At 31.1% G+C, this 24,058-nt stretch overlaps 1 protein-coding gene and 1 long non-coding RNA gene across 10 annotated transcripts in view; one reads left to right on the forward strand and one right to left on the reverse strand.

Annotated features, from left to right (window-relative positions):
- Positions 1-15,506, reverse strand: part of LOC140040452 (uncharacterized) — a 54,862-nt gene extending 39,356 nt beyond the window's left edge. For 2 of the 3 annotated variants that reach the window (XR_011842715.1, XR_011842717.1), the window contains exon 1: positions 8,620-8,751. This is a non-coding gene — a long non-coding RNA (uncharacterized lncRNA). Of the gene's footprint in view, positions 1-8,619; positions 8,752-13,881; positions 13,962-15,343 lie in introns of those variants that run through there. The other variant, XR_011842716.1, reaches the window with a different exon arrangement.
- LOC140040440 (uncharacterized) overlaps positions 1-23,649 on the forward strand; it is a 37,783-nt gene extending 14,134 nt beyond the window's left edge. For 3 of the 7 annotated variants that reach the window (XM_072086383.1, XM_072086386.1, XM_072086385.1), the window contains 23 exons: positions 970-5,187; positions 5,499-5,650; positions 6,061-6,198; positions 6,662-6,770; positions 7,141-7,247; positions 8,648-8,964; positions 9,807-9,977; positions 11,490-11,559; positions 11,780-11,869; positions 12,071-12,220; positions 12,729-12,806; positions 13,636-13,818; positions 15,577-15,672; positions 15,806-15,914; positions 16,316-16,384; positions 17,189-17,349; positions 18,128-18,350; positions 18,823-19,101; positions 19,687-19,896; positions 21,466-21,518; positions 21,816-21,998; positions 22,474-22,613; positions 22,958-23,649. In XM_072086383.1, coding sequence (XP_071942484.1) covers positions 970-5,187; positions 5,499-5,650; positions 6,061-6,198; positions 6,662-6,770; positions 7,141-7,247; positions 8,648-8,964; positions 9,807-9,977; positions 11,490-11,559; positions 11,780-11,869; positions 12,071-12,220; positions 12,729-12,806; positions 13,636-13,818; positions 15,577-15,672; positions 15,806-15,914; positions 16,316-16,384; positions 17,189-17,349; positions 18,128-18,350; positions 18,823-19,101; positions 19,687-19,896; positions 21,466-21,494 — 6,959 coding nt within the window. In that variant the 3' untranslated portion in view covers positions 21,495-21,518; positions 21,816-21,998; positions 22,474-22,613; positions 22,958-23,649. Of the gene's footprint in view, positions 1-969; positions 5,188-5,498; positions 5,651-6,060; positions 6,199-6,661; positions 6,771-7,140; positions 7,248-8,647; positions 8,965-9,806; positions 9,978-11,489; positions 11,560-11,779; positions 11,870-12,070; positions 12,221-12,728; positions 12,807-13,635; positions 13,819-15,576; positions 15,673-15,805; positions 15,915-16,315; positions 16,385-17,188; positions 17,350-18,127; positions 18,351-18,822; positions 19,102-19,686; positions 19,897-21,465; positions 21,519-21,815; positions 21,999-22,473; positions 22,614-22,957 lie in introns of those variants that run through there. The other 4 variants (XM_072086384.1, XM_072086387.1, XM_072086389.1 and 1 more) reach the window with 4 other exon arrangements.
- Positions 23,650-24,058: the final 409 nt, after the last annotated feature.

Raw genomic sequence — 24,058 nt, forward strand, 5'->3', positions numbered from 1 at the left:
AAATATAAAAGCTAAAAATAAAAGAAAGCAGCAACAGAGACAGCTGTAGCACTGTTGATGTATTTATTACTTTACTCTAATATCACTATGATTCTGTAACTTCCCAATTTAAACGATTTAATTATAGCAATAATCTCAGATTAACTTATCATAGAAATGTCCATTCATATTTGAAATAAACTAATTGAAAGAAATGTATTAAATAAATTAGAAATTAATGTTGGGAGGAAATCAAAGAAATCTAATGAAATCTGTTGTTTTATTCAACAGGTTTCAACAAAATTAATCCAATAAATCAATCAATTCCAATCTTATTTGATTGAAAAAGAAAAACAAATATTGCCCAACTTCCTCCTTCAGAAATACAAGCTTGCATTCTAACAGACTTATTTAAGATTTTATTAAGGGTAAATGAATAGCAGTGTAATAATGAAACCTCAGAAGACGTGTAATCAAATGCATAGTAAAGATAATATTCTCAGGGGATACACCTTAATAAGGGCTGGGTACAACTACTAGTAACAACATCACATTTGTGATTTACACTGTGAAAGACTATGTTGGACTACAGTAAATCTAAAGCTCTGCCTACACTATCAAACTAATTTGACAAAAAAAGTGTGATGTGCCCAAATATGGTAGTGATATGCCCAAATATGGTAGTGATATGATCGTATCCATTACGGGCACATCACATTTTCATCACATACAGTTTGATAGTGTAGATTAAGCTTAACACTTGTACATCAATGATTTTGTGGTTAAGGCCTTCTTAGTTAAATATTGATAATTTCAAAAACTGTATACTGTAATATTTTTGCAATTTCAAATATCATAATTCATTGGTGACAGAAATGTTTACGTTGTTCTGTTTAAACATATGGATATATTAAAAAATTTTTCAATATTGTTATTTGAGTTCAATGTTAAATATATTTTTAATAATGTGCTTTTTGTTTCATTTTTCAGATCGCAAGGAAAACAGTTTTATTGTAGATTCTGTAATTTCTCCAATGACAATTTCAACAAAAACTGAAAGTATTACTAGAACTATTCAAAGAGAATTACCTGTGGTGACCACAGTTGAATCAAAAATGACTCTTGATAATACAAACAAAATTACTGAAAACAATGATCTAGAATCGTCTGAAACAACACATGAGTCAACAGTTTTACTACTAAATTTACAAAGAGACGATAACATTAATAATGTGCATTCTGAGGTACTAGAAACAACAAGTATTGAACATGATGGTGCTATTTCAAAAGAAATGAATGGACATGCTCAAAGTGAAGATTCAAGCCATATTAAACTTAGTGACAATATTACTCTGCAATGCATATCTCCTGGAATGAATATCAATATAGAAGGAAACAGTTCTAAAAAAGAAACATGTGAGGAAACAATAAAAGACAATTTTGAATCGATAGATATTAAAGAAGTGAGTGATGAACCGTCCACTCATTCATTTTGTGTGGAAAAGAAATTTACCATGAATAATGAACCAATACAGAGAAAAATTGATATAAAATTTACTCCAATAAAATTGGCAAGACATATGGAATTGGATCCCAAATCGCCAAGATCCTACGATCTTGATAATGGAAATGCTACAGATGATTCTTCTGATAGCACAGATCAACTTCTTCATTCCTTACAGTTGGCACAGAATTCAGTGGAGTTAGATTCAGACGATGATATAATGAATATCAGAAGTTATCAGTACTCAACTACCAGAACTTATAACCACCCACAAAACTCTGAAGATGACATGGAAAGAGCAAGTAGACTTTCTGAAAAAGTTGACTCTTGTATGGACATTGTAAATACTGTTCTTAATCTTGCATCTTTAGATAGTGAGGGTGAGAAAGAATTGAGGATGCGTTTAGAGGAGCTGAGGTCAGGCCTTTCAAGTTCAGGATCTTCTGTAATTGATGATCAGGAATTGTCTATAAGAACACTCAGTGTGACTGGATCAAGTTGCAATACACCACTTTCTATAGAAGATAATACTTTATCAGTTGATTTAAAAGAAACAGGCCATGCAGATCAACCTGAAGTATCATTAGATGACGACATTTCAGACATTGAAATTCTTAATCGATCATCTTCTTCAGTAAACCTAGAACATGTTTCAAGTCCACGACAAAATCAGAAAATACGGTTAAAACGGCATGATCCCAAATTTCCTGAAATGGCAGCTAATTTATTAGATATTAGTAATCCTTATGAAATGATCAAGGAAGCAGAGTCAAAGAACAAAGACTCATCAGTAGAAATGATGGCTGATGTTTTATCAAGCCAAATTGTCATTGAAGGACTCTACGACTATTCAACTAGTAAAATAAACACTACTACTCAGAACTCAACTACACAAAAAATTGCTACAATTGGAAACGCAGCAAAGAACCATACACATTATTTGAAAAATGTGAGCTCTTTTGCCGACAATGTTGTAGCTGAGATATTAATTGATGCAGCTCTTCGAATAAAAGATGTCACAAAATCTATGAACAAATATAAAACTAAAGAAATGCTTGATACAAATGTTCACCATGGAAGTAGTCTATCGCATAAAGTTCTAAATGAAATTATCAAAGTAGCATCAGAGAATGCTTCCCAGACAAACAATATAGACCTGGAGATATTTGATGATGTACTACATGAAATCATGCTGCAGGAATCAGCAGAATTTTTGAATCCCATTGTTTCTAAAGAAGTGAGGTGCTGTAGTTCTGTAGAAAACTGTTTAGAAAATACATCAGACGACACTTTAGAATTAAGACCAACATCTGACCAGAAGAATGATGTAGTTGTAGAAGAATTCCATTCTGAAATTAGAATACCCATACATCAACCAGTAATTTCAATTTCTTCCACTAATACACTTTTGTTTTCTACTAAAGAGGACAACCTACAGAAGACTACAGAAACACAACAAGAGACTGTAAATTCCAAGATTCTTGACACACATCAGGAAATAATAATACCCATACAATTACCTTCACCAACTGTTCCTACTGTATTTGTTAATGAGGAACCGAAAGAAGAAAAAGAAGCTTCAACAACCTTAAAGAAAGTTAAAGCAAGAAATATACTCTCTGGCTTTCTTGGTAATGCAATGCTTCTTGAACAACAACAACTAAAACCAACTGTAAAGCTATCAAGAAGTCAGTCTGATCGAATTCAAAGACCAGTGCAAACATCACATGACAAATTGAAAAGGAATTCAACAGATCCAGATGTATTACTGAAAAGATGTTTGTCAGAAAGAAGAAAGCAGGCTAAAGAGTCAACTCAATCAAATGAACTGAAACAAACCGATAGTTTCATGCCTTCTCCAAATGAACCTGAAATTGTTACTCTGCTTCAATTGGATTTATATAACACAGAACAAGTAACAGATGCAAATGACGTTCAACATGTGGACAATAATTCAAAAATAGAACCAACAAAAGTTGTTCAGTCACTTACAATTGACTTGTGTAATGTTGAACAAACAACTGATGACAATACTGAAAGTACATCTCAAGATGATGCTAATGTGCTAGATAAAAAAGATGATCTAGAACAGATTAGAATCAATGAACACACAAATGATGAGAATGAATTATCTATAGAACCAGAACATGTACTATTGTCTCAAACAATTGACAAAAACAACTCACATGATAATGAATCAATGGATAAACAAAATGTGATTTCTTCTGAAGCACCAACTCCTGTGTCAAATGAACATATTTTGGAAGCAATAAAGGAAATCAAAGATGAAAATGTTCAGAGCAATGAAAATATAATATCTGAAAAGCAGGAGGAGATGGTAAAAAGCTCACTTTCCAGAAGTATGTCTGCAAGAATTCCTATTAGACGAAAGTCACATTCATTTATTAGTAAAGATCCTAGGTATTTAAGTTGGCAAGCTCAAAGGGTAAATCACAAGAAAAGTACAGGTGAACCTAGGACAGTACCAAGCCGTACCCAGAGCTTGATATTACCTAGAACACAATTTAGTGATCAGCAGATAGTTGAAGAGAAAGAGATTAAACAAAGTGTAATTGATACTATTTACAAGGAACAAAAAGGTGATGAATATGATCAGGAAATTGTCAAAGGTAATGATGAAGCCGACAGCAGGAAAACTGAAGAGGAGAAAGATTCTATTGGGAAGCAAGTTGTTGAAAATCCAATTGAACCAACACAAGAAAATGAAAATAATTTGAACAATCATGTAACCACTAGTGAACAATTAAATGAATACAAAACAACAGTCAGTGATCAAGAAAACCGAGATGAATTTATGTCTGAAAATAAACTGTCTGTACAGATACCAGAAAAGATGAAGCAACGTGAACGACCAATATCTTCACTTATAAGTATGTTTGAGACAACAATTCAATCAAGTCCAAGAAATTCGAAGGTACATGAATTTGGATTAACATTTAAACATGATGAAAAAGAAAAGAAGGCAAAACCAGTGAATAGAAGTCAATCAATGATGTGCAGAAGGACAGAAACTATCATTCCTAGAAAACCTGATAACAGACTAAGTATGGATGGTAGTGTGCATTTGAACCAGCTAGAAAGATTGAATGTTTCTATAGATATTACCAAACCAGAAGAGACAGGCAATGAAAAGATTGAAGTTGAAACACAAAACCGTTCACTTAGTTTATCAGATGTATCTAAAAAATATGTTAACAGTAGTGTTGAGGATGTTACTTTTGAAACTGGAGCTGAACGACTGAATTCTTCAGACCATGAAGATGATGATGTCTTTAGTTTACCAATCATGGAAGACTCTTCATGTGATGAAGAGCTTTTAGATTCTAAATCTAAAAGTACTTCACGTTCAGAACAGAGTCTTATATCAACACAGTCAAGTTCAGAATCAGCATCTTTTGAAAGTGCCCCAACCTTCATACAACCACTCTCACCTGTTGAAGTTCAAGATGGTGAGTCTGTGAGGTTAGAGGTGAAAGTGGTTGGAAATCCAGAACCAGAGATCAAATGGTTTAGAGATGGTAATGAGCTACAAGAAGATCAGCATTATCAGTATGTTCTTGATGAAGATGACACCTGGTCATTAATTTTGGCGGAAGCTACACCGGCTGATGCTGGAGAGTTTACTTGTCAAGCAGAGAACTGTCATGGTTCTGTTTCCTGTAAAGCATACCTCAACGTAGAAGGTGAGAAACTCTTGACCTCATTTTAATATACTCCCAAAGGTGAAAGGAAATTTAATTATACTGTGTTTTCAAATCTGCTAGTTTCTTTGTAGGCCATTTCTATGCAAAACAACTTTTCATTGTACATATTTTTAAATAGAAAATAGATAGAGAAATGCCAAAAAGATATTATATTCACTTATTAATTTGGTTAATTTTTAAATTTGTACATGAATTAAAATATAATATAGAAATATTATGACTTACTAGTGTTTTAACAAACATTTTAAAAATTAAAAGTCCTTTTAAAACTCAACCTCTACTTTTATTAGAAGACCCTGCAACTGTAACAGAAGATGAGATTTCTTCGGAACTAGGGGACTCAAGAACAAAAAAAGATACAGAGACTGTTGCCAGACTTCTGAAAGAACATAAAGAAAAGAGGTTAAGAAATGGTTCCTTATCAACATCAGGAGCAGAGGAGGTAACATTTCTAAATAAGTTTTCACTTGTTTACTTACATTAGCATGTAATATGCAAACTAACTTTGAAAAGCCAACTAAAGTCTACTATTGAGAAATTAGTTTACTAATACATAATCCATATGAACCACATACTTTGTGAAGTTGTTGTTATTATATCCTTGTTATTGCCAAGTTTTTAAATAAAGGATTAAATGAATTAAATGTATTGGAATGTTAGTAAAACAACAGATCAATATGTATACATATCCAAAGTTGTTAGGATTGAGGCAACTTCTGAAATATGTTTAAAAAGAAAAGCATAGTATTAAAAGCATTATACTTCTGAAATCTGAACAAAATACAATTATATTAAAATGTAAGCTGTTTCATTGTACAAACTATTGACAGTTGATTATATGATTTTTGATAGGAAATGTTTTGTCGATATATTGTTTTGGAAAACTACCAAAGTGATAAACTGAACATCCAACAAGGAGATGAAGTAGAGGTTCTAGAATCACAATCTGAGGAGAGATGGTTAATTAAACACATTGAAGATTCATCTATGGTATGTAATAGATTATATATGTCATTTTAATTATCCAACAACCTTCTATTTCCTATTGTAAATTTGTAATCCTTGAAGATTAAGATATATTTAATTTAGGATGTCATTAAGGCTAAATAGTGGGATGAATAACGTTTATATTTTAATGCTTAAAGTGATTGTAGTTTGTATAAAACCATTATAATTAATTTTCTTATAACCTATGATATCCATTTATCTACTTTAAAGTTTCTTACCGTTTTAAAACACATATTGACTGAAAACAATAAACTAAATTTGGTATCTTATTTTAATATTGTAAATGTTTATTTGTTTTAATTTTTTTATTTTAAATTCCCAACGCCATCGAGTCATATTGGTTTGTGTTGATATCAAGACGATACTATATTCATATCATAACTACTACTAATTTTTCTATTGTTAAGTTTTGTCAATATGATCACAATTGTTATTTTTGCTTTAGATTGGTTATGTTCCTGCCTCTCTGCTGGAAAAGCTTGATGAAGATGATAGTGGCCAATCCAAAAGGAACAGTGTTAAACTTGCCATTCAAGAACTCTTCCCGGAAATTGGTAACTTAACGCCTGATTCATAAAATAATTATTAATTGTATAACTTTTTTACGGAAGGAAAAATACTGTCATTAATTTCTTTTAAGAAGGACACAGTAACGAGTCATAATGATTAAGTTAAATTGTTTGTTTAATTGAGGCAAGTTTATAATGGGTTTTTCTAGTGAACAAAAAACAATTGGGGCCTTATGGTAACAGAATGCATATTTGTTGTTGGCTAAATGAAATTATAAATGATATGTTTTGCACAAATTTGACTTTTATTGCCAATATATTATCTGGTTTCCACGCCTATATTTGATATCAATAAATTATTCCACATTGGATACAATTGTATAAGTTATTAAGTTTATATTTTTCTTAAATATAGTACCAACTGCTGAATCTATGCAGGAAAACAAACTGAAAAGAAAGCTGAGTGCTAAAGAAAGGTTGTTGACAATGAGGCAATACTCTGACCAAGATGATGTAAAGGATGTAAGTGTGTTTTTGTATTTAAAAACCACAAACAATTAATATGTGTTTATATGTTTGCATTATCGATTGATCCAGTGTGCTAATGGTAGATTTTCTGCATATGAAAAGAGGAAATTCTGGGTTTGAATCTTGGTTAGGGTGGCTTTTCTCATACATATTTCCACATTTTACTGTTTTTAAATAATACTAATTAATTTCCAGGATATCACCAGTTTACACAAATACACCTGTAAAACTTCCTGAAAGTATTGTTTTATTATTTCATTTATTATTAATATGTAATGTTTATTAAGACTAGGAAAATAGGCTATGTTCCATAAATGACACGTTTTGCTTTAATAACAAAAATCGGAAAGAAATATTCTATACTGTCTAGTTTTGTTCATGTTGTCCACTGATCAGTTTGCGAAAAGCCAACATTCATAATATCACCTTTTGAGAAGGTTGTTATTGCAACGTTGACCAAGTTTTGACTTTACTACTTTATCAGGAGTGAAACTGCAATTCCTTTGAGGAATATGTTTAACCAAATTACTCTACTGCATATAAGAGTAGATCAAGGGGGAAAATAAATATTGCCATCTTAAGCTTTGTCTACACTATCAAACTAGTTTGACAAAAAAGTTTGATGTCCAAAAATATGGTAGTGATATGCCCAAATATGGTAGTGGTATGACATCATCATGTCCATATAGGCACATCACATTTGTCACATCACATAAAATTTTATAGCGTAGACAGCTTTTTAGCAATGCTGTTCATTGAATCAAACCAACCAGCAAAATTATGTTAATATCTGATATTGTTTGACCCACTATTTCAAAATCCTGGATCCGCTACTATAATTTATCATCTAATTTGATTTAAAAGTCATGAGTTTTAAAAGTCATTAGGTCAGGATTGAACCCTGGACCTTGTTATTGGAAGGCAATCAGTTAACCACCAGCTTCTCTAGTGATACCAAATGCTTATTAGAGTTGTTCTATGAATCAAACCAGCACAATTTGGTCATATCTAATATACATTAGATTTATGTTTATATGGAAATTTAATTATCAAGTTTGTCTAAAATGCTATACAATACTTGCTTCAATTTTAGTAGTATGAAAATGTACTGAACTTAGCTCATTTTTTTATTGGTGGAAATGATAAAGTTATTATAACTAGGCATGGAAATGAGTCATCAGTCTTGGTTTCAATTTATTAAGTTATTACTTTATATTTAATAAAAAGTTTGCAACTTTTTCTGCTATATTACATAATGTTTATCAATATTAATTTCTTTGATGGCTATGAACAATCATAATATAACTGTCATGCTATTTATAAATTATATTACAACATATTAATAGAGAAATAGTAATATACATACCAATAAAATTCTGATGTTATTTATACAGAGTTTTGATATGTGCGTGGCAATAGCGTCCTATATTCCAGTTGAAGAAGATGTTGATCACATTCCATTAGTCGAAGGACAATATGTAGAGATCTTAGACTCAGATGGTGCAATTGAATGGCTTGTGCAAACTAAACCAACAAAGGTCAACCCTCCAAGGCGAGGATGGGTTCCTGCCAGCCACCTCATGAAAGACCGTGCTACCATGGTTCCTGGACAAACCGAGTCGTTAAACCGGATGATATCAAGAGTAATATTGGATGAAAGTGATTCTGACTTAGCTGGAACTAAAAAACAAGAAGCTCTCATCAAAAGAAGGTTAGTATATCTATAATAAAATAATGTTTAACAATTCAAATTCTTTACTTGTTTACGGAGCTCAGCAATGCTGGGTCCGGAGTCGAGGCTAGGCTATGCCTATAAGCCCCTTTTGATAATTACATCAACTCTTGAATATGGCGCAAATTTAAGAGGGTGGTTGGACCATGCCCGTTCAAGACCGGACTTAAATTGATTGGTTGATCTTGAAGCTACTACATCCTCCGATAACGAATTCCATAATATAATAGCTTTTCGACCAAATGAGTCCCTCATCCAATTTGTGCGTGAGAACTTAAATTTTAATTTAAAAGAATGACCACGTGTTCTAACATCTTCATCACGCTCAAAAAAAGAATCAGCAGAAATACTATCCACTCCATGTAAAATTTTAAAAATCTGTATCAAATGAGCTCTTTGCCTTCTGTATGCGAGAGTATAGGTTGAGAATTTTCAGCCTTTCAGAATAAGGTAAATGACGAATGGAAAAAATGGAAAAAATAAGCTTGGTGGCACGTTCTTGGACTTTTTCCAATAGGTCTTCCTCCTTACAATGCAGCGAGTTAAAAACAACGTTGCAGTATTCCAAGGTCGGACGAATAATAGCTTTATATAAACGAAGAAACCCATCCATATTTAAAAACTTGAACTTTGCTATGAACAATCATAATATAACTGTAAAATATAGGATGTAATGTTAACAGTCTTACCCCTGATGTAACTCCGATAGACCACAATTTACCTCCAATAGGCTAAAGAGTGTATAAACATAGCTGTTAAAAGTTAGAACCTCCAAGCTTATAATTCATCCATAAAAAATTAATATTGTTTTTATTCTTTAGGTATGTTCTAGAAGAATTGCTGCAGACAGAAAGAGCTTTTGTAAAGAATATGATGTTTTGTTTAGAAACATACCTTCCATTGGTTGAGGACCAGAATGCACCACCAGCTGTTAAAGGAAAAAAAGATGTGCTCTTCTTAAATTTTGAGAAAATCTGTGACTTTCATAAAAAGTAAGTTGTTTACAATAAATCTATGACTGCGACAAACACCTGCAAAATAGGATTGTTTTTTTACAACATCTTGCAAGATTCATGTCCATACTGTATATAGCAAAAATACATTTCCGCCAACATTGTTTTTTAAAACATGCATAATATAGTTATAATGCATATATAAACTAAGATTTTTAAAATGTTTAAAATTCAGGTTACTTCATTGTAAACATTTCATCATTATAGTTTTAGGTCTTTTTATATTTCTGTAAAATACAAAAATGTTTCTATCAAGTCTACAATTGAAAACAATTGCTGCAATCAAGAAATATTCATATTATAATGTAAAAATTTCAGTTTAATAAACGCATGCAGATAAATATCGGGACTACATTTATTTTACTATTTCCTTTCGTTGCAATTGCCAAAGCTGTCAAAGCTTTATCTGACACAAAATGTGGACATGATGATGTCATATCACTACCAGATTTGGGTATATCTCTACCATATTTGGGCACATCACACTTTTTTGTCAAACTAGTTTGATAGTATAGACAGAGTTTAAGATTGCCGTCAAAGCACTTATTAAACAAAAGAATGGAAAAACAGAAAAAAGTTCTTTTTAAAAAATTGTCAGCAGATTGCATTGATTATAACGAATGGCCTTTAATTTCCTGTTGCTAAGAGAGTTGTATTAACATTTTCATCTACCACTTAAAGCCAAGCAATTTTCTTTGCAATAATATATGCGAAGAGTTTTCTTGAAACTAGGAAGAAATAGGTCATGTGTCAATTTACCAACTTCCTTTAAACACGGCTTGCTGTTTCGTCTGTCATATTATCATTGACTTTAAACTTTCCCTTAATCTATCCCATAGGCCATATTATGATAGACAAAATTTCCTGTTTTTCACATTATTTTATTTGACAGATTCAGATTACATTCCCTTGATCTTACCTATATTTTTGTCTTCAAATTTTTACCTGATTATTATAATTATGAATAGTTTATATGTTTTGTGTAGACATTGTTATACGAAATAAAAAGGCGAGTTAATATACTAAGCACTCCTCAGATATTCAAAGTGAAAATGAGACAATTTACTAAAAATGTATCAATATTACTTCATGTCTGTACATTTATGTAATCTCTTTTGATTTTTTTTACATATGTTAAAGATATATTTCCACCCCCACGCCCGAAAATAATTATTATTGAGTTTTTGGCTAAATTTAACTGTTCATTTTGTCTTTTTTATAAGTGAAAACGGTTTTTTTTTCTACGCAAGTAATTTACTTATTAAAACTGCGAAATTGCATACTCAAAGTCTTTTTTTTATTATTCTTCATTTTTCATGTTTTTTGGGGACAATGCATCTTTAAAGCTTAATATATTAAATGCACTAAATAAATATAATAATCTAATACACAGCCGGCTATAAAAGGCTTACAGACACAGTATGTTTATGCAATTTAATGATAAAGTATATTTTCACTTTTTCATTATTTATTATTCACAAATTTTTACAGCACCTTTGTAAAAGAGTTAGAAGAGTGTGGAAATGACGCTTACAGTGTAGGTAGAGCTTTCATTAAATGGGTAAGAATAATTTGTTCTCAAAATTAATTTACAAGGTTATTTAACGTTATAGTAGTATAATATATAATAGTAAAATAAAGTTGAAGAGATACTGTATATTTCCTATATCATTTAACATCTAAGGAAATATTTATCCTATTTATTTTATTCAAAAAACAACTGAACATATAATAATATACAGTGACGCTTTAAGAAATGTTTACATTTTTTTTTTCTGTAGCAATGCAATTTTGAATATCACGTGCAATACTGCAAAAACAAACCGAGGTCAGAGAACTGCCTAACACCTACTGTCAAAGCCTGCTTTGATGTGAGTATGATTGAATAGGCCTACATTTTAATTTCATAAACGGATATTCCATACCACACCCAATTACCTTATAAATTAACAGGATGATCAATTTAGAAAACAATGGACATACAGAGTTAATACAATTAACACAATTTAGATATTATTGAACAAATTGATTTAATTTGCTTAAATGTATTGCTTTTTTTTACATTATCTTAGGAATATCTTCGTAGTAAAGGCATAGTGGATAAATTTAGTTTATCAGATTATCTGATTAAACCAGTGCAACGGCTTACTAAGTACCAGCTTCTACTTAAGGAGGTTGTGAAGTATACATCAAGAGCTAAAGAAGACTGTATTGAACTAGAGGTAAAAATGAACAATAATGTTAAACTGCATATCCATGTAAAGTAGGCATTGCAGGACTCTATATTTTATAGATCTTACTATATTTGTTTTAATTTACGGTCTTTCATCTGGATCTTAATATTTTTTTTTTTAGCGTAGATGCTAATCAAGGCCGTAGTGAGAGTTTAAAGATGCTTTATAATATAATTATTAATAAAAAATATGACAATTTGTGCTGGGAACTTGGGGTGGGTGGTGAAAATTGAGAATTTCAGATAAGGCGAGCGCCTTGTTTATAATAATTAAAACAAAATGAAATAACAATGATAGCAATAATGTTAATAGAATAATTACGATGATGATAGAGTATCAAACATTATATATTCTATGCCTAAAATCATCAATCCATTTATCACTGAAAGTCTACACCTGGCCTACCATGAATCTCTCCAATATAATTATTAATAATGACAGGCTGATCATAAGTTGATTGACACATATATTGACCTTGTATTTCTTAATTTTCTAGATGGCATTGAATGTAATGATGCAAGTACCTAAAAGGGCTAATGACTTAATGCACATCAGTCTCATCGAAGGCTTCCAGGTAAAACTAATGTGCTCTTTATGATTGGTACTCAGGTTAAGACATTAATCTATGACAAATTACTGTTTCCTTCTCATATATCTGCGATAGAATTCTATAGAGACATGAATACTAGTAATTAGGTAATGTTTAATTTTTAACATGCATTTGTCACAAAATCAGGTTACAAGTACATATGATCTATATATCAATTACTGAAATCACACAATCTGACCTACTTTACAAAATTTGGTTATAACTATTTAATTGATTATCCTTTCTTTAATAAATGTACATTAAAATTTTAAATTTAAAACTGTAAGTATATATACAAATAAAACTAACCTGCAATATACTAATATATTTGGAATAAGAATATACTAATGATGAATTTCTAAGACACAAAAGACTAACATTCCTCCGAACTAGACAGGAAATTAAAAGGCGATATAACCCAGTAGGCCTGATAGTAAACTCAATATTGCTTTATGATGATAATAGTATTTTTTACATTTCCTCTCACTAATGGCTTTAAGTTAAAATAATGAGGTATTTGTCCTATATGGTAGACTGGCTATTTAGAAGCAAATTCAGGTCAGTGTATAATTCACACAGACCTAGCTGCTACACTGAGGTTTACTAAACTAATGTACTATAATAAGAATTAGTTATGTGTAAGGCAACACACAGATTAATGCTATATTAAATCATAGCATATAAAGTAGTTAATATCAAATATAGGTTATGCTTTGATTTGAACAAAGAAACAACTAAAAACAAATTGCCACATAACTAGGACACAACATTGCGGATTAAATTGTCAATTATATGCTTTCACCTTTTTTTCAAGGGCAACATTAATGATCTTGGAAAGCTGTATCGCCAGGAGGACTACACAGTGTGGACAGGAAAGCAGAAAGGGAGGGGAAAAGAACGGCATGTGTTTCTATTTAAAGATCTTATTATGCTTACTAAGATCAAGAAAGATCCCCGCTCTGAAGGGTTTACATATGCTTACAAGAACCACATGACGGTAAGTATCTGTGGCTCAGACTTATACCATGGAGTTTTTTACTCCATGCTTATACATACTTACCTCGCAAAGTGGGTCTGGGGGAACTCACACCAAGTATTACAACCAGTACCAAACTGAGAGAGGCGATAGGAGTAATGATACTGTTGGTAAAAATGAAAGAATATTGAAATAGAGTATGTTATATAAGGAACAGTGCCATAAGGTGACAAATGTTCCAAAACAAGTGTAAAATGGTACTGCTAGGCCTACTCCTAATTTAGAGTAGAACCCCTATTAAGGACACCTTGGGGGCCCAACTAACAGTGACCCCTTAATAGGGGTGTCCCTTGAATACCAGTTTTGGTAATGTTAAACATAATTGTCCATTTAATGGGGAAGTTTCCCCTTAATATAGATTGATTGAATTGATTGAATTTATTTGGTTCATACATAAAATACATTATAAAATAGACGACAAACAGTACATCAAATTCAAAAGACAACACCAGAAAAGTACAAAAAACAGAAGGTGTCAAACAATGGAAACAGAACAAAATGAACCAAGGATAATTAGATAAAGTTTCACATTTTCAGTGTAACTTATTTCCATCTAAGTCCTTATGTACATTTAACTGAGACAAATTGACATCTTAAAAAAGTTATATAAACAAAAAAGTAAACGCTCGCAAAAAAGTAAATAGGTCCCCTGAATAGGAATATTGGGTATCTATTGTACATCTATGGGAGAGCTTTAGAGGGATCATCAATTTTTTTTCATTTCTTAATATAAACATAAAAAGGCACAATCATAACAGAATAAATTCATTCACATTCATCCTATTGGAACATGAATGAAGCTAAAAAAAGAACAATTGTTTTTTTATTTGGCAAACTCAACTGTGTTATTGTTATTGTTGTGATACAGCACATTTTAAAACCAACATTTGTGCCAACTACATCAATGTGATGTCAATTATATTATGACATTATTTTGAAAGATAAAACACTTTTATGTTTGAATGTTTTGAAATAGCAATAATCAAATTATGAATGTATTATATCAATGATCCTGGTTAATAAATTGATAGATATTGTTTTGAACACAAAACATTGTATGACCTTCAGAAAAATGAAAATGTGCTTTTAGAGCAGAAACATTAAAACATAATGTATCTAGAGACCTAGATTGCTCCTTTTTCATTGTATGAATTGTATGAAGTATCCAGTCAGGTAATAGACATATTATTTGCAAATTAGAATTTCATTATCCTTCGTCAACAATGTGATCCAATATAGAAGTTATGTATGTCAGTATAGGCCATCTTTTAACAGTTCATACTTTGAATGCAGATCTCACCGAGCCAATGGCATAACACAAGGGGAAAATGCTCATGGTTTAGGGGCCCTCCAACGCTGGGTAGTTGCATTGGGCTTCTCATGCTCTTGGGCCTTTGGATTTAGCCAGAGAACATTCAGAGCTGTTACGCCATTTCACCGAGCAATGGTATCTACTACTACAATACTACTGTAGATATAAACTTACAACTGAATGAATGTGTTGTGGCATCTTGACCATTTGTTCTAGGTTAAATTCCGGTTCTGATTCACTATCAGGAGTGCTCTCCCGAATTAGCATAGCGCCGTTCATCAAACTTCAATACAACTTAGTTTAGAAGTACTGTATTTTCTTCCTATAATTAAAACAGTCTTGCTATGTAAGATACCTGAAAAAATAAAATAAATGTTATTGACTAAGGTAATTTAATTTTATGTTAGATACCTGGCATAGGAATGACAGAAGAATCTAGAGATGAAAGATGTTTTGAATTGTGGTATGGCAAAGCATCATCTTCCCTTAGCATGACATTACAGGTAAGAGTGAACATAATGATACAATATTACAAAAAGGTGGTACACTTAAACATACACAGTTAAATACACTATTATACAATTAGTTAAGTCTTATTCAAAATTGATTCACCTATGAAATGATTATGTTTTATAGGCAAAAACAAAGTATGTAAAAGAGGCTTGGGTAAAAGAAATAAGAAGTCTACTTGAACAGAAACAAATGGAAATGTTAGAAGCAAAAGCCAGCGTGGAGAGGATTTATGGTATTAAAGTTTATGCTGTAATATTAATGTTTATTGACATGGTATTTTCATAGTAGGCCTATTGAAGATGACAAAATTATGTCATTACAGTATAAAAAAAGAAAAATAATAACTAAAACCAATAGTAAAAATACCTGTATTCTTTTAAAAGATCATACAAAATGTGTAATCTTATGATGGTTTCACTTTTGTAAAGCCTGCCCTCTCTAAAATAAGAAAGTAATAACAAAATAAACACAAAGCTTATAAAAAGATGCCCTTTATTACAAATTGTTAGCTCTACTTTTCCATTTAATGAACACCAAATCTTAATGAAAAATTTAATAAAGATCAAAACAGAAAATCAGTAAACTCTAAACACCCATCTCATTCAACTTTTGATATTACCTATTATAAAACAGGTGCATTACATCAAACAAGAAGTTCTATACGATCAGCCAGTTCAATTTCATCACTCAATTCCGAGCCAGGTAGTGCGCCCTCTCCATAGATGTTGCATGTTGTCTGTCTATCTGGTTTTAATATGTTAACTAATTCTCTAATATCTTTTATCTATAGAACTTTTTTTTTACTTTTGTCTAAATATTACTAATAAAAACATATTACTTTTGTAACATGACATTTTCTGACAATTACAGTTTCTACTTTCTAATTAGGTAATTTAATTTAGTTTACTTTATACGGACATTTCTATATTTTCTTTTTTCTAGTAACTCTTTTATTTGTGCATGTTAAACTATCAATTATGTATAGCTTTGTAATGTGTTTGTTGATTTATATCTATGAGTAGCTATTTATTCACAATGCAAAAAGGGATACTGTACATCAGTAGATAAATACCTATATTATATAGATTCCTCCAGCATTATAGGGGGGGCTAAATATTTCATAAATGATAAAAACAATCCATTGGGTTGCAGAAAAATAAAAATAGTAATTATTTTATTTTAAAAAGACATGGCTGTTAAATTTTAGGGGTGGAGGGAAGGACTAAAGCCTGTCTATCCCCCGCCTAAATCTACTGCCTCCCTCTTTTAAAACCCTTCTATCCCTGCACCTCCATCTTTAAAACTTTGATTTGGAGTCATTGAAAATACCAGTAGAAAACCACATTTTGGATGATTGTGTAGAGCGAGTTCAGCCTTATTCTGACTTATGTTTGTTATTAAATCAAATAAATTTGCTTCATTTACTAGTAGAGGACCAGCTAATAGGTTCTGTGATCAACTTTATAGAACAAAGGTACAAAATATTTGATATTATTTGTTTTATAGGAACACTCAGTAATTCCAGTTTATTAAGCAAGTCCAGTGAATCCCTTACATTCAATGAAACTTCCACATCAAGTTTAGGTGCCACGTCATCGTTATCCGTACCAGCTCGTCTCCATGGTGACAGTTTCACAAGCCTCGACAGAGATTCCCCACCACGGGATGTAAGTAAAAAGGCTATGCTAGATTAACTTGCACATTTACAAGCACTTGCATGATACTGACATTTGTCTTTGCTACAAAACAGTAAAATTAGGTAACAGAGCTGGTGGGAGTAAGACATTTGAAACGGATTGGATTTATGTCTGCTCTCTGCCCAGATGAGCATTTGTAAATGATTACCGGCTTATATAACAATATCACATTAATATTACCATTACATACCAGTACATTAAGTTCCTCTAAATTCTCTTTGGAACATGTTTGAAGACTCATTTTTTCTATACTATGCCATTATGCTTTTGTAACAGAAATGTTTTGAGTTTGCTTTTAATATGAAGAAATGTATACTGTAGTTTGCTTTTTTTCTCTCTCAAACTGTATACAATAATAATTTTGCTTGTCAACCAAATAATTATGAAAGACAGAGAAAATGTATGAAACAACTACAGTACCTTATTTCGATATGATAGTTTATCAAATTTCAGAAAAATCCTTGTTACATGAAATCAACTACATTTTTCAAATTAAGCTAAATTGTTAAGCATTTTTGAGTAGAAGTTTTGTAAATGTTGTAGTAGGTGATGCAGATGAGTTATAGTCGCTTAGGCTAGAGTTGTCCCAGCAAATTTGTTTTATTTTTCTGTACATCAAACAATATCAATTATTCTGGTTGTAATAATTCTGTACTCATATTTTGGTCTATTGTATGTAAAAATAGTGCCACTCTTAACTGGCTATTAATTGTAGCTTTGCTTATATGCAATACATGTCTTAATCCAGAATTGTGAAGATCTAGAAATCGGTGGGTTATACGAAATATCTGATGACTTTATCGCCGGAGGAATGTGTGGGCTAGAACTAAGCAAAGGCGAGTTAGTCAAGCTTGTAGAGGCTGAGAATAACAATGTATGCATTGTTCAGTCCATGCCTAGCCCAGAATGTTGCACTGGTGAGGAGGGCAGTGTACCACCTTACTTACTACGGAGAAGAAAGTCCCTTGAAGGTAACATGCTCAATATTTTGCTGTCATAGATGAAGTAGTTCTGTTGCTAAGCTTGGCTTTTCTCTTTTTTTTACATATTTTGATCTACATTCACACATTGTATGTCTTCTTTTGTACATTACTTTGTTTGATTTGTGAAAAATAAATAATAACAAGTCTCAATTTAAAATTTACTCATAATTCGTTGTTAAGTTATGTATAAAGTATATCAATTATACTGCCATACTGTATTTGCTTGACATGTGCAGGATGTGTTTATCTTAAAATTTATCAATAACACAAACAAATATTATATAATGAATTATTAAATAATAATTTATTATAAAATACTGCTGTTACTGTTAAAGTTTAAGTTTGATATTAATTTTGAATGCTGCATTTTGAGTAGTGAAATAATTAGATAATAAGTAAATAAAATTATTAATAATAATAATAATAAAATTATTAACAACTCCATTAACTATTTTTACAGCACCTGTCAGCATAGTAGAAAAACCAGAAACTGTTTCTGTAAATGTAGGTGATAACGCAACTTTCACTTGCACGTTCACCGGCATGCCAACACCAACTACTGATTGGTACTTTAAAGGTCATGTGATCAAAGGTCAAAGTAGCATGAATGTCGATGAGGGATTATGGATATCAACCATCACAATACTGAATGTGAACATAGAGGACAGTGGGAAATACAGATGCGTTATAAATAACGCATTTAGTACAAAGTCTTGCATGGCTCATTTGCATGTAGCATGTAGGTTGACAAATGAATCAGCTCATTATTTATTCATTAATTATAAATGAATATTCATTTAATTTGAAGTTATTCATTACATTTTTCATTCATACAATTGTTCTTTCATCATTCATTAATCTGTTAACTTAATTCATTCATAGCTAAAACAAGTTTGAATCAAATCTCTCTATCAACTAATGGCAATCAATAAATATCCGATCTATTAATGAATAACAAATTAATTCAAAGAACTTACATTTTTTCAAAACAATCAATTCTTCTACCATCCGAATGACAAAACAATCCAGTGGCTGCTGACCATTCAAACTAACCAGCAATTCAATAACTGCTCACCAATCAAAAACTGACCAACAAAAACAATCCTGTCAACCAAGCCACTTCTGCCAGCCAAACACTACACAATAACAAGTACAGTGTTAACCAACATCTCAAACAACATCTGTAAAAGTAGCAAAAATGTTTTGTGTACATAATCAAAACTAAAAACTTACCTACTCAAGATTTAGAACTTTTCAAAACTTCTATTAATTAGAAACAGAAACCACATTAATTTATTTGATGTTCATCTTCTTTCTGATTCAGATGTTTGGGGATCTCCGTCCATCACTACCATTGAAAGCTCCGATGATGCCATACTTGAATTTGATGACGACACTATAATGTCTCTACCAGATAATTCTCCGTCCATAGCAACAGATCACCTGAAAACAAACATCTTTGAAATTAACTCAACAATAACCAATATTCACAATAACAATGTAAATAAAAGTGAGAGATCTATTGAACATATAGGTAAGTTTGTACATTTGTACATCATATGTAAACCATTGATTATATTATCATTATCTATATATAAATTTACGTAAGGGCAAAATTCGGTAAATCTCGGTTTATTTCTAGAATTTCTACTCGATGGTATATAAAGTTGGTTCATAATTTCGGTACTGATTTTAACCATCTGATGTAACCCTGTTTACTAATTAAATTGAGTTAGGTAATTAGTTATTGACGATTAAAACGAATTTAGGTTCAACGATTTGCCCCAAATAGAGGTGTTATCCGATCGTGGTATGCACTGTCTAATGGATGTCCATCTTGAAAAATACCCGCCACAAAAATACGAGGAGGCTTCGCATTTTCCTATCTCCTCCTACGATAATTGTTTTTAATAGCTGAAAACTGGTTGAACAGCTAGAGTACAGCATTATAATGTTGAAGACAGGCCGATTTTCTTTAAAAAATACAATTTTGATAGATTTAATATACGATTATACAAATGTATTGATTTGCAATGAATGGAACATTCCAATCTCTGTTTCACAAGTGTCTATTCCCTCAGGCGTCGTAAAGGCAAGTACAGTACTGTATACTCGAAATTCGATCCATTTTTGTTTTCAATCTGTGCTGCAGAGGTTGGATATAATTTTTTTTAAACGGATAATGAGCTAGCGTTTTCACTCGCCGTATATTATGTACAAATCTTTATTATTGCAGTTAAACCACCCACATCATCACCTTTCCCTCACTGGCATGAGTAGCGTTGTAAAACCAGTAGAGAATAGGCCTACGGTACATCACATGCCTTAAACGCAGAACAACTTTGGTGGGTAGGGTAGGAACCAACTTAATTATGAATTGGCTCTAAGAAACAATTGAAAACCATTAGGCCTACTAATTAAGTTGAGTTAGATAATTTAATATTTATTGACGATTAAATCGAATTTATGATTTTCCCCGAATAGAGGTGGTTTTCAAATTGTTTTACATTATATTATAAACATATACACGTCGTAGTGATGTATCGTTACATGTGCTGTACTATTTCAATCGACTAGGACGGTGATAGTTTCAACAAAGTATTACATCGCAATGTTTTACTGTGTTTAGTGGTATATTATTTGTAAAACATGAAAGCAATTAATATTTCGTTACTAAATGGATAAAGAATATATTTTAACATTGTTCCTCTTTGCACCCATCCTCTTCCCCATCCCTCAACCCTAATGTTACATACAAAACACAAATTAAGTTTGTTTAAATTTGACTTAAACAATTGGTCTTATTTTGTGACAAGTTTCTCTTTCGGAAGTAATAGGGTGCTAATTTTAGTTGAGTACATAAATCACAGTGTCTATTTATTCGTTCCTGTACACGACATGTATTATTGTCCTGCGGTACGTACATTTGAAATCGCCAGTTTTTTAACGCTGAAATTATTATGTATTTGAGAACCATCTGTGGGCACGACCATCTAGTACTATACAATTTACTATAGTAATGCAATGTAATTATTTAGCTGAATAATAAATGCTAAAAAAAATTAATAAGATTTACACAATTATTTTTTTTTTTTTTTTGCAGTAGAAAAAGACATAATAATTGAAGACTAACCGAGATGACAAACAAATTTGCAGGTAATTTTATAGCAAATTTATACACTTTTTTCTTTTCATTAAAGAATATACTATTCACATGTTGACATTTGAGAATAGAATTAAAGTTGCTTCTTTGATACCCATAGTATAGATATCCTATCTATAGCAATTTGTATGTCATACGAAATACAGTATACAAATATGAAATTTACACATCTTTATATAAAAATAATTTATATCTCAATAGACATTACAAAGGACTATTGCACCTTCTGTAACCCTATAAATATACTACTGATGTATTGATAAAAAAAAACTCTTATTTTTTCTTTACAGTGGACACAGTGAAAAAATTACTGATAAACGGTTTAATTGTTGCAAAGAAATTGATGAGCTGCAAATATAATTTAAGCTAATTGCGTGACTTGAAATATAGAATTGTTTTGATGAGCATTCACGGATTGTGCAATAAATATAAACATTCCAAATTAGAGGGAGTCGACTAATCATTTTTAAAAAGTAAGATTTTTACTTCATTAGTTGAAATACAATTAATTTCAATTTAGACAATAATTACAATATTATATAACATTACAACATTAAGAATTAAATAGTATTTGGGACCTATGAAAGTTTAGCAACAAGGACCAACAATCTGAATAACACTCAAACACACTCGCAATGTAAATATACATATAATACACTATCCACATAGCCAAGCAAAACACACTGGGGCATCAACACCTATGTTTTGTATGATGTGGGTAAACTCTGGAATTTTGCTAGGCAATATGTAAAGCTCTGTCTACACTATCAAACTAGTTTGACAAAAACAGTTTGATGTGCCCAAATATGGTAGTGATATGCCCAGATATGGTAGTGATATGACATCATCATGTCCATATATGGGCACATCACATTTTTTTTGTCACATAAAGTTTGTATCAATAATGATAACCCAATTCATACTAATTAAGGTTGGTGTCATTTTTAGGTTAATTTGAGGAATGCTGGTTCTTTTTCGTTCCTGAGAATGTCGACTCACAGCTGCAGTACTGTCATGTATTTGTACATCAAATACTACAAAGATTAAAATATGCATGATAAACAATTTTGTTTGATCTCAATTATAAGGTAAGAATGTTTAAATAATAATTATCAATATAAAACATATAATAAATCAATGGGAAATTTAAATTGCTTTAAAAATGACAATGCATGGGTATTAGTGACTGAATTTCAATGGAGATAATACTGTACATATAAAATAAGCAAATAATGAATTTAAAAAAAACAGCCAGAAAGAAATTGCAGAGCTTTTAGGTAACAATAACGTTGTAAATATGTAGTAGTCAATATTTAAATGTAAATAAATATTTCAAAATACTAAATTACAGCACAAAAGTTCATCAAATATTAATTGGATTTAGAATAAAACAAAATAAATAATTAAATATTTCTTTCTTTTCTCATTTTAGCCTGAAAAGTTGTCTGCACATTGACTTTGGGAGAATAATCGTTTCATCAGTTGTAAATTAGATGCTGTTCATACTATCCTCAAGAAGTGCGATTGTTGGGGTTGTCCCTTATATTTGCTTTAAATATATTGTTGATCTTTTAATATTTAGGAGACTCTTTATTCTTGCAATATTCATATTAAACATTTTGATATTTTAACATCCAATAATAACTGTAAAGATAATCTATTTTAATTGTTGGATAACAAAAGCTTTTATTGAAAGATTTTCTATAAAAAAAATTGCAATAAATGTAAATAGTTATAATAGAATAAGTGTGTGTCTTATTAACTTCAGAGGTCAGACAAACAAAATACTTCATTTGTAAATTAGACATCACATCTACAAACATGGAGATGGTAAACACGCAAAAATTGACTACCAACCATCAATTATTTCTTTAATTTGAAAAAAAAGAATAAACTTGGGACATAATCATCACGAAATGCTATAGTAACAAATCTGTTCTCAACCTAAACTATTTCAACACCACCTATATTAAGTAACCTGTACATCAGAAGTATTTTATTTACAATTGTTAATGTTGTCGATTGTGTACATATCAGCGTGTATTATGAATTCCTGTTGTTTCGTACTATCTACATAATATTGGCGAAACAGAGGCACCTAGGTCAACTCCCTGTTTGAGTGCGTACGTGTCATACCTATTTCAAACTATGACAGACAGATGAGATGATGAAGAATTATTTCTGTTTTATTATTTTGGGTGGTAGATATATAGAAAATAAACGATTAAATGTCAAAAACTGATTATTTATATGTAATTTTTAGCTACAGCATAAAATGATGATCTTTGTTATTGGTAATATTCACATTCAAAACAAATTCAGTCACAGAATAACCAATTATAATTATTTTCAGTTTTTGAGTAAAAACACATGCATAAGGATTTTCAAACCTTTGTGCATTAAATTAAAACATCTGCACAAAGTAAAACTATTAAGTAAACGTACCAATCTGATTTCAATTTGTATGTTATTGTAGTGCAAGCTGAACTGGTTTTATGTATCTACACCAGCGCGTGTGCCATGTCAATTTCAA

This window comes from Antedon mediterranea, chromosome 2 (assembly GCF_964355755.1).
Source record: "Antedon mediterranea chromosome 2, ecAntMedi1.1, whole genome shotgun sequence".
Classification (NCBI taxonomy): Eukaryota; Metazoa; Echinodermata; class Crinoidea; order Comatulida; family Antedonidae; genus Antedon; species Antedon mediterranea.